The following is a 14452-nucleotide window of genomic DNA, read 5'->3' as shown; positions in this document are numbered from 1 at the left end:
AAGGACTGTCTCAAACTAATAGTCTATACAGGACCATGAAGAACCATATTAAACAAGAATAAATATATTTCATAGAAAGAACTGTCATCAAAAAGCGTATTTGACTTGAATAGTAGTGAAATTTGGATGAGTGGGAATGTCTAGAGGTATGCCAGTAACTGAAAGCTAGGTGCAATATTAACAGAGAAACTAGAGCCTATATAATATAATACCTCTGTGTTACTTTTCCCTTAGAAATTTGCAGAATTCAGTTATCTCCTTCCAAATGTTTGGATATTATGGAGATGTCTTTGTAAGGACATGGACATTCAGGAGAGTTATCAGATCAGAAGTATTCTCTTTAGCAGGGAAGGATCTGCATTTGTTGCTAATGAGCTGCTATGACACTTAAAGTAGCACAATGGTTAGAATTCAGGAGGCCGCCACATTTGCTGTCTATCACTGATAAAACAAGTCTTGAAGAACTGTTCTTCATACAAGAGATGAAGCTTTCATCTTTAAATTGTGAGCTACTCTATGGCTTAAAGTTAAACCATTAAAATATCACTTCAACAAATCAGACAGAAACAGAATAACCTCTAAAATTGTGTGCAGGGATGTGCACTCCTGCAATTAAAAATCACATACAAAACAGTAGGTGATGCAATGTTAACATTCACACACATTTTGCTCCAATTACCAGGTGCTTAAGAAAAAGAGTAAGAACTGAGGAAGAAGCAGCCAAACACATGCAAATGGCGTTTTGTTTAAATTATTTAGCTCTGGGTACAGAATATAATGTAGCTATTTATATAGAAATCAGCTGCAAATATTTCACTCAGTACAATTTTTCTGGTCTAACTTTCGAGGAAGCAAAATCGTTTCTGAACAATTAGCTGACACATTACACGTTCTGCAATGCCAAGTCTTGTGGCAGGATTGCTGCATCAGAAGAAGAAATTGATTAAGGTTGCATGACAGAGAATAGGATGCTAATGGTGAAATGAGTCCAAAATTAGCTTGGGAAAAGGCATGGTCTTCTCTAGCCTGCAAATGACTTCTTTCATTAATAACAAATACTAATCTAAAATCCAGCAAAGTAACAAACACTCCCATGCAAAAAGCTGAAAATGCAGAAGCAACAGCATAAAATAATTTTTCTATTGATCTCCTCGGGATGTGATCAAGTTAAAATGTTTAACTTTCCCTTTAGATGGAGAGGGAGGGATTGTTGCTGAAAAGAACATTCTAGGCAGCAAAACGAGTTCTACATATGCTACTCTACAGAATTGCCATGATGGGAACAATAACATACTGTCAGAAACAAAAGGTGTTATTACAAAAGAAGTGAAAGTGTCTGCTCGATACACTGTATGTTATTTAATATTGTCATGCAGAACAAAACGATTGAAACATTTTTAATGCATTCACAGCTGGGTAACAAATAAAACTCTATCTTGTGCATGCTAGGAGTGGAGGGTCCTCAGAGAAGGAACAGAAGCCAAAACGAAACAAAACAAAAAAAGATTTACAGTGACCATTCCTGGGAACTTACTCAGAGTCTTTGTTCCATAACCGTCGTCACCTAATCCGGGGATGTCCTGCACGGAAGTCCCCAGAGAGAGCAATGAGAAAGGAAGAACAGCCGCAGAAGAGGAAGGAAGAAGTCAGTGGAGTTGAAATGGATACTACCATGACTGACCATGTTGATTGAGCAATCTGGATCCCTGCTTTTTCTTTCTGAAACAACTTTAGACCCATATTCAATGGGAATGCAGCCAATGAAAAAGTGAGTGCCCGTGATACATGGCTTTTGGAGCTGTGAGGAAGAAGGAACAAGCAGATAAAGTTCCAGAAACAATCCTCACCAGATAAATTTAGGAGAATTATTAAGAAAAAAAGTGACTATTTGGGCTTGGAACTAGCATATATTTTGAATAACGCTGGTTATCTATACAATTTAAGCCAGCGATAAATGCCTGGGGAGGTACACATTCCAAAATCTGATTTATTTCTTTAAGCTGTTAGCATGGTTGCTTCATTTAATTGTTAAACTGTCAGTGAAACTGCCCATGGCAATCAACTTGGAGAATGTCAAAGGCCAAAAAAGACTAGAGCAGACCTTTTAACAAATAGTCCTTTAGTTTAGTCTGGTGAAAGAAATCACATTTGCCTGATTTTGAGCCAGTTCTGATCAGGGAATATTTAATCAGAGACAGGTTTGGATTTATGACAGGTACCACAACAACTTTGAGGAGCCACATTTGCTCTTCCAAAAGTCAAGGTCACTTTTCTTCTTCTGAAGATGATGTTTCCAGGGATGGAAGGACCAGCTGGATCCAAACTGCAGTCACACATTGGTCACAGTAGTAATACCTCTCCTGCCTGCCTACAACAGATATTTGCCTAGATGTGTGGGATACTGGTATCATGCGTGTCACCCATTTTTTGTGCTGCTGCATGTGCCATCGTCTCCAAGAGGTTACTTACGTTCTGGATCACTTGTTTCCTGCTCACTCTGCTCCTTGCTCTTGTAGAATGGGAATTTTCGTGAAAAGATGAAGTTCTTTTTACGCTTGTCATTGAATGACTGTGAAGGAGAAAAGGCATGGGGCAAAAACAGGGACGTCTAATTGTTGTCACACTCATGCTGACAAAACAACTAGTTTGTAAAAGTGGAGAGAACTGTAGTGACTCAAATCAGTCCAAACCAAGCGGCTGCAAAGAACCAGAGGTGGTTGCGGTGAGTTCTGCAGGTTGAAGGCAAAGCCCCTGGAGACTGGATAGATTTGATTACAGAGGTCTCAAATCACAGTCTTCAGCTACTTGTTTGGAATCTAGTGTGTTTGGCTTGTTCAGATGAAAGGCTACAGATGGCTCAGCATGCTTTGAGATCAAGCCACTCATCTTTAATCGTGGCAGACTGTGCACAGAATTAATTAACTGGCTGAAAAAGAATAGACTGCAAATAGGAAAGCGGAAGCCTTTGATTTGCTTGTAGTAGGTATGCAAATTCAGCCCTGTGCCAATTAAAATCAAATATTCTTTTCTGGTAACTGCTGCTGGTTTCATAGTATTTCATTTGGCCTTTTAATCGAAAACTTCTTAAATGTGTTTTCATGCTTTATTTTTCTCCATAATTAAAAAAAAAAAACCACTTTGGTTTATTTTATACATGTGCATTTACTCATTAGTCTCCTCTGGATATGCTTTTAGTTTTATGTGATTTAGAGATGCAATTCTGCTGATAAGCAGTATTTCATTGCATGTTGGGTAACATACATTGCTTTAAATCTTCAAATGGGGAATTAATATGGAAGAAATTGGGCTTTTTTACATGATAAAACCTTTTACCTTATAGCCACAAGGGCTCATATCACTGTACTGTGTAAGAGCAGGATACATCTCCTTGGGGCATTTAATTCAGATGCTAAATGAGGAATTTGGGTCTCTGTGCAGTCAATTGAGAGAAGCTTGTTTTTCCAGAGGGTGCTTATCTGAAGTGATCTGTGTTGTCCATCAGACAATGATCTACACTGTCTCCCATACTGAAATTATGCAATGCCTAGACACACGACTTTGCAAGTGATCACCTCCAGGAGAGCAGAGACCTTCTTAACTCATTCTAAGGACCAATCTCAAGTGTCTGTCATTGCTCAAATGAAATATAACCAGTATTTGGCTCCAGTTCTGAAACGGGATATATTTAGAATTTCAGAACATAACTTTTTTTTTTTTTTTTACATGTTGGAAGCACAGCATAAAATATAGTTTAGAATAGGTATTTCTGAAAGATGTGAAGTTAGGTACTGAAAATCTCTATTAAAATAGTTGCCTACTTGTGTCACAAAAGTTTCATGCCACTTTTACATTTCAAGCATATTTAAAGTTCAGTAACTGAAAACAAAGGAAAAAATGCACATGTAGAATAAATGATCCATGAAAATCTCTCAGAGTATGTAAACATTCAATGCAAAATTAATTTGGAGGTCATGCACAAATAATCCAGACAGCATGCAATTTCAAAACAAAGCAAATATGAAAGAAAGCCAGAGTTAAAAAAAAACCAACTGCACATGAAGGATTAAAGTAATCTGTGGATGAAAAGAGGACTGACATGCACATTACATCACTTTAATGACCTAAAGGATATAATTAAATTAAAATGTGTTTTCTCTGATAATTTCTTTTATTTTTCCAAAGAAAGGAATGTAGCATGTTAACATTTCCCATTGTAAAAATGCTGTTTATCACGATTCATCTGAATTTGACATAGTAATACTATAGGCATTGCACTTTAAAAGGGAAACAAATACATATACACAATAGCACCTCAAAAAACAAAGGGGCTTGAAAACCACAATCATTTCGTTACCAAATGTCTTTTCACTTTAGAATTAAAGAGAATGTTATCAAATCAACAAGTAAATATGCTGTGTTTCACAGAGATTATACAATGAATAACACTGGCAAACAATGTTTTTCAATTTTTTTCCCCCAACAGTCTAGAGCAAAAATTTCAGAAAGTCCATTTTCACCAGAAAAACATGTATTTTTTTCAAGCTTATGCATGATCTAACAGTATATTTCAAAGTAGATAGATCTAGTGTTCTAGAAACTTTTTCTCCTTTTCCAATTCCAAGTATTGGAATTGCCTTTTTAATACAATATTGTTCCACTTCAATTTGGGCAATCAAAATCTGGCAATTCATAGCAGGTGACTATTGTGTCCAACTGTGTCACTGCTTTTACACCATTAAAAAGCATTTTTCCTAAAATAAAGCTGACTTTTAGCTTATTAATATCCCTAAGCAAGTATGCTTATGCATGTGTTAATATTTTTACAGATTAATCAATGTGTATATTTATGTCAATGACCATATACACAATCATAGTATAGCAAGAGGGTTAATATTTAAAATAAAGAAATTGTAAAATATTATAAACACTAAAATGGGTTCGATCCTGCAAACTTATAAAAATAATTAGTCCTTGGTATTAAATGAATGGGCTTACCAAGTATTTATTTTCTTGTCCAGTAAGTACATGTTGATTCACAAGAAACCAAAGACAGGAGGCTTGATTTTGGTTTTGTATCCAATATAAATGTAATTAAACTCAGGCTGATGGTCTCCACCTTAAGGATATGAAATCCTGCAGACACCTAGTGAAATGCTTCTGACAGATACCACAATATGTATCTCTAACATATAGAGATAAGGAGGTCGGCAAAGACTGGAGCGGGAGACTCAGGCAGAATAAACCCCTGTTTTTATCGGACACACTGTGTTAATTCCAGATTTTGTTCTGTCGATGGAGAGCAGAGACCAACCCTGAATAGATATTTTTTTTTTTAAGACAGGATCATGCATGTGAGGAATGGTGGTAAGGGTTAAACTGCAAACTTCAGATGTATGTTTTCAAGAGATTTTGTTTCTATAAAATGGAAACTTTGAGACCTGTCAAATCGTCTGGAGCCAGTTTTCACTGGGGTCCCTGTGCTGCAGGAGAGCTGTGAAATAACCGTAGGATAAAGGAGAGGTATTTGCCTACATCTCTCAGCCTGATGCAAAAGTTGCGTGCAACTGCAACTGAAATTGTGATTCCAGGCTTAGGCTGGATCCAGCAGTGTGCAGGCAAAGTTTCTGAAAGTCAGTGAAAACATGCCTGAAAATGGATTCCTGTACAAGTCACAATTTCTTTGCTATGAATATTGTAAAATCCTGTAATGGCAAATAACTTGGGCATTTCAGTCACAGGGAAAAACCTGTACCAAAGATTCCTTTTATACCTCACTGCTGCTGTTCACACAGGCTACCAGTAACCTAGGAATCAGCATTAGGAGGAACTTTGGATAGACAAGTGCCTAAGACTCAAAAGCAAATGAAATTTTCAAGTACTGTTTGATGACTGAAGAATGAGGTTATTCTTGACAGCATTTGAACTGTGATAAAAGAGTCCTTTCTCAGAAAAAAAGGGGAGAAAAAACTTTCACCGATGTCGTGGATTGAATTCTTATTTGATTCTACTTAGAGATAGACTGTGTTTTGAAGAAGCCAAGAAAAAAACGTGATGTGCACTCTTGTTTGACTAAATATCCCCAGATGTCACAGTTATGCAAGTCTGGCTTACACATAGCAACCTTCCCTGGTTGTGACAGACATTAGGACACCATGTGTTTCTTCTTCAGAACCTCCTTTGGTATTTTTTTATGTCATATTGTTTTTGTATTCTAAATGCTGTTCCCTAGGTGCAGCAGCCATATGTATGTTGCTCATCAGCTAGTAGGATAATTTTTTTAAAAAGGAAATTTTCATGTAATGTTGAATAAACCATCCAATTTCAAAATTTGCTTTACAGTGGTAAACATCACAAAGAATAGCATACCAGTAATTTGATAGTTGTACCGTACTGCAATAGGCAAGTATATAATTGTTTACTTTGAGCTTTCCCAGGTTTTTTTCACAATGTAGCAGATCCAGCCCACACTGTTCAGTGCAGCTGTGGTAGAGGTTCCCCTCTTTAACGTTTTGCAGAAGAGCCTAATATGTTGGAGAAAGATTTCTTTTGAAGCTCTAAAAGCTCTAAAAGCAACTGTATCCTCTAAAAACCATAAAACCATTAAACTCCCAACTACACTGGGAATGCTTTATTTTGGTATTTCATTCAACCGATGCTAGTTCTCAGTCATGAGCTGGGAACCAGTGTTTCACCTGAGAAAAAGCTGTTCCAGAGCACTGGCTGTGAAATTCTTGTATACTGGGTTTCATTTATCACATATTTTTAGGCAAGTTTGTGCTAAGCTTTGGCCTGGTTTTTATGTTACATGATCATCTATGTCAGTCTTGTTCTGAGATTGGTCTAGCAGTGTATATGAGAAACTCATTTATTTTACTGCTGCTCATCTGTCATGCTGTGTTTGGTTGTTTGTGTTTTGTTTTGTTGTTGTTTTTTTTTTTTTTTTTTTTTTTTTTTAATTATTCTCCTTTAATGCCTGCTTTTGGCCTAACTTAAATGAAAAGGCCTCGCTTATACAGGATTCTACAAAAATCTACAAAGTTCATAATCAACATTATGTCCCTGCAATCCTTTTCTCTGTATTTAATTCACTTTTTTTTCTGTTAGGGACATTCTTTCACTCTGTTAGAGCACTCACTTTAATAAAGGTTTGGGCACTCCAACACTATTAAACCTCTACATGCTAAACCTCTCCCATCATACCAAAAAGTCACACTCACACCAGAAAGAAAAGTTTTGGACTGTGACAGATACTCAGTGTTATTTCTCCTTCCAAACATATGTATCTCCTCTTTGCTTTTACAGTGGGCTTTTTCACCTAGCAATTCCTAGTGCACGATGAACATGAAGTCTCCAGAACAAACTTCTGCAGAGAATCCTATGTTAGTATATGTGCTTTATGCGAAAAGTGGTTTTGCAGTTAGCATGGCAGCACGGTCCAGGGAACATGGGTCAAACCACACTGTGGGATCTTCTGCCATCTGTCCCATCTGCAATACAGGGACCATAGCAGTGTCCTCCTTACAGCCACTTTGTGGGGGACTAAGTCAAGGCTATGACCTGGTGCATACGACCACTGAAACCACGGCAGTTTCTTTTATTAAGAAAGATAACAAAGTGTGCTCAGGTTAAGTGATTTGACGAAGTCTGGAAGAAAGCCAATGCTACTGAGACATTCTTGCATTCCTGGTGCAGCCACGAACTTGGCCATGGACTGGCTCACACACACAAAAATCTCTTTATGGCATCCATGCAGACATTTAGAAGATAAGCTAAGAAGTTGTTAGTGGCAACTGTAAGCCTGGTTGTATAGTGACCACGCAGTATATTCTTTAAGAGATATATCTTTCGTTCTCAGTCTGACCACACTGGCAAGCAGCACTTCCCAACTTCTCTATGTCTTTTTATGAAAGAAATGCAGGGGGAAGGATGTCCCTATTCTGTTAAGTTCAACCTTACATTTTCTTAGATACTGCAAGTATTTGTTAAAAAAAAACCCCAACACACACACAAAACCCCCCAAAACCCCCCAACCAGAAAACCCAAGCCTGGGCTATAGTAATTCTTTATTGAATTTTTGCACCATGATCTGTTTTGATAAGTGAGAACAAACTGGGTGAGAAGAAGCTCAGGCGAAGATAATTCTGCTTGTTTAGTTTTCCCATGAAGCTGCAGGGAGATTTGGATCTTGGAAATCCAAAATGGAAAAGTACAAGCCTGATTAAAAACTCCATGCTGTCTAGCTTCTACAGACAAGGGTAGTGTTGCTTAGTATTCATAAATGTGAAATTTTACTAATCTGTTTTTTAAGACTGATGTAATGCCACTTGTCAGCCAGCAACGCAGTTTTAATTCCTAACAAAACAACAGTTAAAAGCAACACAAACTGCCAGGGGAACAGAAAGACTAATAGACTTTCAAGAAAGCATGTAAAAGCAGTATTTCCAATTCTGCAAACATGTATTTAACTTGGTGCAAGGTACGAAGGGAGTACTCATCTGTGGTAATTTACATTGCACCATTGTCAGCAGGATTGAAATGCCAACGTAAAAACCTTGCGTATGTGACAGCCAAGGTCGTTTGCAAGTATCTGAAGGTTGTAGACAAAAAGGGTGGGAAGGATTTGTTCAAGCAGAAACACTGAAATTAATAGTGTGAAAATAAGAAAGGGCAAATCTCCTTGACAGTGAAATCAATTTGGATGTAGAATAATCTGCCCCAAGGGGAGTGGAAAAGCCTAGATCATTTTTCACATTTAAAACAAATCTGCTAATAGTAAGTACTGTGGGGAATAACTGCAGTGCTGGGAGAGGAGGGGGTTGCGAAGGGAAAGGAGCTAAATAACAAGCCTCTCTCCACTCTAATGTCTGTGTTTCTGTGATGAGATGCTCACAGATCCAGCCTCGCAGAGCTGTGCTGGGGTCCAGCGTGAGTTTTGCCCTCGCTGGGCTCACTGCAGTCACATGGGCAGTGAAGGTCTTCCTTTCCTTTCTCAAGGCTGTCTCTGGATTTAGAAAGTGTATTCAGTGTTTGGCAATGTTGTCCCAAATTTTCCTCTGTTCTTTTTAATTTTTTTTTTCCCAAAAAGTAACTTTCCCTCTTAGAGCTGATGTATGCCATCAGCTACTGATCCCACTAATAAATCTGCACACGTGAACCTGCCTCAGCATCCTTTGTGCAACAACGATGCTGAAAGAGCCTCAGAGATCAGCAGTAACATTGGAGTGGACATGGCAGAGGTTTGGGGCTGTCTGATCACTGGCCCAGACCCACAGATTTTCCTACAGAGCACACAGTAGGGCCTTTATCAGCTTCATCTACATTCTTCGGTTTTGATCAGCTATTTTCTCCTATCTTTTTCTTAAATCTGATTCCCAGTTAACTGCTGGTGCTTCTTTAGACTTGCAAATGAAACTGAGGGTTTTGATCTCCTCTGTGCAATCTTTTGAATTAACCTCAGTAATAAATAAAGCTGCAGAATGTGCTAGTTATCTGTGCTGTTAAAAAAAAAAAAACAACTTGCTCCTTTATCACTGCTTTTTGTGGAACCATTTATTTGTGCAATCAAGTGCTGTGCACTTGCCTTGTGCGAGGGTAAACTACTGCATAAAATGGACCATTGTGTAAAAGGATTAAGTTGCATAAAACCTTTATTACTTTCATTTTGGGAAGGTAGTAGCGGAGGAATATTTACAATACCTACATGATTTCAGAGGATTCACTGAAAGATAATCAGAGCAGACTTATCTTTTGAACTGCCCTTTTGAGTTAAAGGAAGAGTGTTTGCACTCAGAGGTGACTGGAGTGGCAGGATGAGTTATGGCAAAGGCCTGTCTCAGGAGATAGCAAATCATACCAGGCTCATGGTTTTCATTTAAAATGTTGATTTATTTAGGCCTTACAGCTAAAATTATAAAAAATAAAGGCATGGGCAAGCAAAACCAAAGTCAATCTCTAAAAGACTGGTGTGAGGTTTGTGTAGGAGGTGAAGTTCCTACATCTTCCAGTAATGCATCTCACACTAGCAGTCTCACAGACGGGATATCAAATTAGATGGACTTTGGCTTTGACCAAGGTTGGCAGCTCCTGTGTCCCTATAACCTTCCAAACATCACTCATTACTGAACTGATTGAATTTGAGTGAGCTAGAAATAAAGATGTGAAATATAGAGTATCGCCTTGATGAGTGTTAATGCCCACTCTTCTGGAGCTTTGTGTGAAATACTACTAGAAGAAAACTGTTCTGTTTCTAATTCTTTGACAATATCTATTGCCAATGCTATACGTTTTTCTTTTCAACCACTTTTTTAGAAGAAAAGCCAAGTAACTATGACATCTATACATACATGCAAATTTCCTACCATTTAATTCAGGGCATTAGACAACAAGTTATAAAACCAGCAGACATGTGAAATTAAACTCAGCACAAATTTCTGCTGGAACAGCTTAGAAGAGAAGCCATTAACTCAGCTGTAAACTTTGCATTCTACCTCTGCTAGCAAATTTTCACCATGTTACATTCAATCTGTGACCAATGTGAATGTTACACTACCTATCTTTATGTCAGTGACCATCTTAAACATTTCTCTTACCTAAGCAGGGATGGCACACACCTGTGGGACAGAAAACACTGACACTGTAGTTCCTAGAATTATGGCCACTTAAGAAACAATGTTACCTTATAAATAAGCTCCACACAATTATCAGGCTGAAGAAACCGGAAAATCTATGAAATGCATGTATTTAAATTGCTCATTTAACTGAAGAAATGACTCCATCAGTATTTTCTTTGACTGACAAGCTGCCAACAGGCAGAAATATTTTGCACCATCTGGATCAAGTTCAGCCCCAAAGCCTTCAGGTCTTACATTTGCTACTCTACTCCATGACGCTTACAAGTTGCAGGTATTTAGAATTTGTACTTCTCAGTAGAATGCAAAATAGCTTTCCTTTTTTTTTGTTTGTTTGTTTAGTTTTTTTAAAACTGGAAAACAGACCCAAAGATTTTTTACTTTAGTATTTATTTATTTATTTTAATTTGAAAGAAAAACTTCTACTGGATTTTTAAAAGAAAGGTAAGAAAACATATTTCTTTGCTTCCGCTTAGTTAATTTGTTACTTCAGCCTCACATTTGACCTGACAGTATTTTTCACAATATCTAGAAAAGTTTTGACTCTTTAAAAAACCAGGTTCCTTAAAGCATGCCAGTTCACTGCTAGAGTCAACACCGTTACTGTGGCATAAATTAAAACTGAAGACTCCCTTGTTTTCCTTTACTTTTGATTATGACCTGGTCCCAACAGGCATTATTACTAAATGTCTTTGTGGAGTGTCTCAAGATATCCTGGAGCAACAAGACACTGTACAGTTAGATTTTCCTGGCTATGTGCTGTTTTATCACCTGAATTTCATTTGATTACTTCAGCACATGAGTGAACTAGATGCTGATGACAGCAGTATTTCTAATGTACCTTGCAGAAACACTGAGTGAAATGTGTTTGGCTCAAGGGGAAGGGTCAGGGAAGCTCAATAATATGGGCTCAGGTCAAAATAGATGTGCAGCCAGCATCCACTGCCTGACACCAGCTCCAGCCATCATGAAGCATGAAGACAGGGCTGTGGAGGATATGGAAATGAAAGAGCAAGGGCAGCTGGACAAATCAGACTCAGCTTTTCCTCTGGCATGGGGAGAAGTCTCCTCCAAGATACAAGCTGCACTGGCAGGAATGATGCTGAGATCTGATTCTTTCATGACAGCCAATACTACCCCCGTCTCTGAGGTCTTGCAGTCTTTGCTGTAACTTCAATCTAACATAAAGAAAACCAGAGGCAAGGTAGCAACAGCATCAGATAGAGAAGTGCAGTTTATTCCTCCTCTCTGTGCTGGGCAGTTTCACAACAAAGTTCTGGAGAGTGTCTTTAGACTGGCTAATGCCCTGTGCCAATAAAAAGTCCTTGTGCAGAAAATATCTCTGCGCAGCAATTTGCTTTTAATAATTTCTACCAGCTTGTTTTTACTTCTTAGAAAGCTCTATCTATAAGAATGAGTTGGTGAGGAAATCTTGTGGCATGAATTCACATTACTTTTTTATCCTTGTCATTAATTTCCATTTTATCACAGAGGAAGCATTCTTGAGTGACTGCTAAAGAGTAACAACTAAATTCCAGTATAGCAGAAACAATGGTTTTGTAAAAGATTTTATGTCAATTAGTAATGCAGATGTAAAACCAGAAATTGTATGACATGAATGATTTCCAAAGCTTATTTTAAGTTGCACACATGAAAAATCATTCTTATTCTCTGGTTACAGCAAAGCAAATTTCAATCATTCTGAGATGAGGGAGTGTACGGTAAAATACTGACTCACAAGTCTTGCAAATAAATGACATGCAGATTGATTTTCTATAAAAAGCTTAGTTCTGAGTAGAGGGGGGGTTTCTTGTCTGTATTTTTTCCACCTTTAGCCATACAAGCAAAGAAGTTCAGGAGCCTGCAGTACCTTCACAGCAACAGCATAATTCATATTGACACAACAGGAGCTGTATGCTGGGCTGAGCAGAGGGCTTACACCTATGCCTTTCTAGATAGCTTTGCCTAACTTAACCCAACGCAACCCAACACAACCCCACGCAACCAAACTGAACTGAATCCAACCCAACCCAATGCAACCCATCCCAACTCAATGCAACCCAACCCAACCTACCCAAGCATTCGTATTTTATACTTGGCAAGGTGGCAATGGAAGAGTATATTCAAAATACCTGTACAAGTTACTAGTTTATTCACTACTACTACTAGTGCAAAGATTAGTCCAAAAGAAGCGGCTGAGATGTCTACATCAGGCTTTTAAACTTCACAGTTTGAATAAGGCCCTGTGGTTCTTAAACCTTAACTTATCATGTCAGATCAAGATAAAGCGGATAAGGAATGCAAATCCCCGTCATGCCTGTGCCTTGCAAAGGCTGCTGTGGTTTTTAGAAGGTGCATCCACTTAGGACTCACAGAAATGGAATTTGCTGCATCTAGCTTTAGATGTTTACCCTGTAGGTGCCTGGGGCAGAGGTAGTGACCCCAGGCTCCCTTTATAGTCAATGCATGGTTAATCACATCTCTTTTAGACGACAGTGGCAAGGTGGTGCTTTTGACCACAAAGCAAGGAAGAGCTGTTCACTTTGGGACTTTTGAGGTGGAGAAATATTAATTTGGGAGACAGCAAATTCATATACTGACTGGAAAGCATGTGTTACTGGGCTCTCCAAATCAGCAGCTAGCTCCACAATGAAGATGCAGGTTTTTGAACATGCTCAAATTGTGGGTTTTCTTCTACTTCTATTACTGTCACAGTACCAATCACTTTAGGGAATCCAATCGTGTCAAGTATCTTTAGAAGTGCAAAGAAAAATCGGTCAAAATACGATGAATATGTGGAAAACTTTCTGATTGTGGACTAAAGAAAAGCTTCTCCCTAAAAGTGGTGGAACTTTATACTTAGAAAAATGAACAATGATGTTAGAAATGATCTTCAATAGGCAGAGAGAAAGGACCGGTAATCTAACACATCTTTGTACCTTCTAATTTCTGAGAAGCAGGGATCCAATTGAGTTGATTACCTTTTCCTCTGCATTAATACAACCAGATCTGCCATGGTGAACCACTAGCACAGATGCTGTAGCTGAGACCTGGGCAGATGTAACTGCAGGTTCTGCTTAGTGAAGATGAAGACAAATAATCCAGTCTCCATATGCACTGAGAGAAGAAGAAATAACAACAGGCTGAAACTGCAGCAGTTTAGTCATTTCTAATGATGAGGAGAGTGGGATGTTTGGGAAGAATATGAAATATCTGTTGTGGCAGGTCTTTTAGGTAGAGATTAGACAAATCTGTGAGACAGGAGGAAGGTACAGGACACCCTCAGGGCAGGGGTTGAACTCATTGACCACCTGAGGTTCTTTGTAGACCATTTTTTCTCTGATTTGATGAATAGGGCTGAAAATATGATTTTCTAGAGCAGAAATTGTTTGGAAATAGGTTTTGGTGTTTTCTGGGTTTGTGGTTTTTTTTGTGGGTTTTGGGTTTTTTCCACTCCCCCCCCCCCCCCCCCCCCCCCCCCCCGCCCCAAATACTTCATAAGCTGTCAAAATGTGTCCTATGCATCAAGTCCTGACAGTCACTGGATTTTGACATTTGGAGAAGAGATGCATTGAGTATGCAGAGGGTTTTATTTACACCAGAATACAGAATTTACTATCTCAGTCAATTTTGGCTTTTTCCTTTCATGCCTCAGTGCAGTGTTGCTAAAATGACAATAAAGCAAGAGGATGACCTGACACTGAGGCAGGGCTGTTGGATCCGTAAACAGAATCTGCTCATAAGAAATATTATTAAATGCTATCAAGCTTCTGACTGTCATAATAAATACATTCAGAGGCATTTGAAGGGGCAGGCTGAGTGCA

At 38.4% G+C, this 14452-nt stretch overlaps 1 protein-coding gene across 21 annotated transcripts in view; it reads right to left on the bottom strand.

Moving 5' to 3' along the window:
• Nucleotides 1–14452, bottom strand: part of DLG2 (discs large MAGUK scaffold protein 2) — a 1042746-nt gene that overhangs the window by 26183 nt on the left and 1002111 nt on the right. For 15 of the 21 annotated variants that reach the window (XM_040583241.1, XM_040583240.1, XM_040583242.1 and 12 more), the window contains one exon: nucleotides 2470–2569. In XM_040583241.1, the coding sequence (XP_040439175.1) occupies nucleotides 2470–2569 (100 nt within the window). Of the gene's footprint in view, nucleotides 1–1534; nucleotides 1581–2469; nucleotides 2570–14452 lie in introns of all 21 variants that reach the window. The other 6 variants (XM_040583243.1, XM_040583245.1, XM_040583248.1 and 3 more) reach the window with 1 other exon arrangement.

Source organism: Falco naumanni, chromosome 2 (genome assembly GCF_017639655.2).
Source record: "Falco naumanni isolate bFalNau1 chromosome 2, bFalNau1.pat, whole genome shotgun sequence".
NCBI classification, from domain to species: domain Eukaryota; kingdom Metazoa; phylum Chordata; class Aves; order Falconiformes; family Falconidae; genus Falco; species Falco naumanni.
Note: the sequence above shows the minus strand (reverse complement) of the source record. Positions and strands in the feature narration are given on the sequence as shown.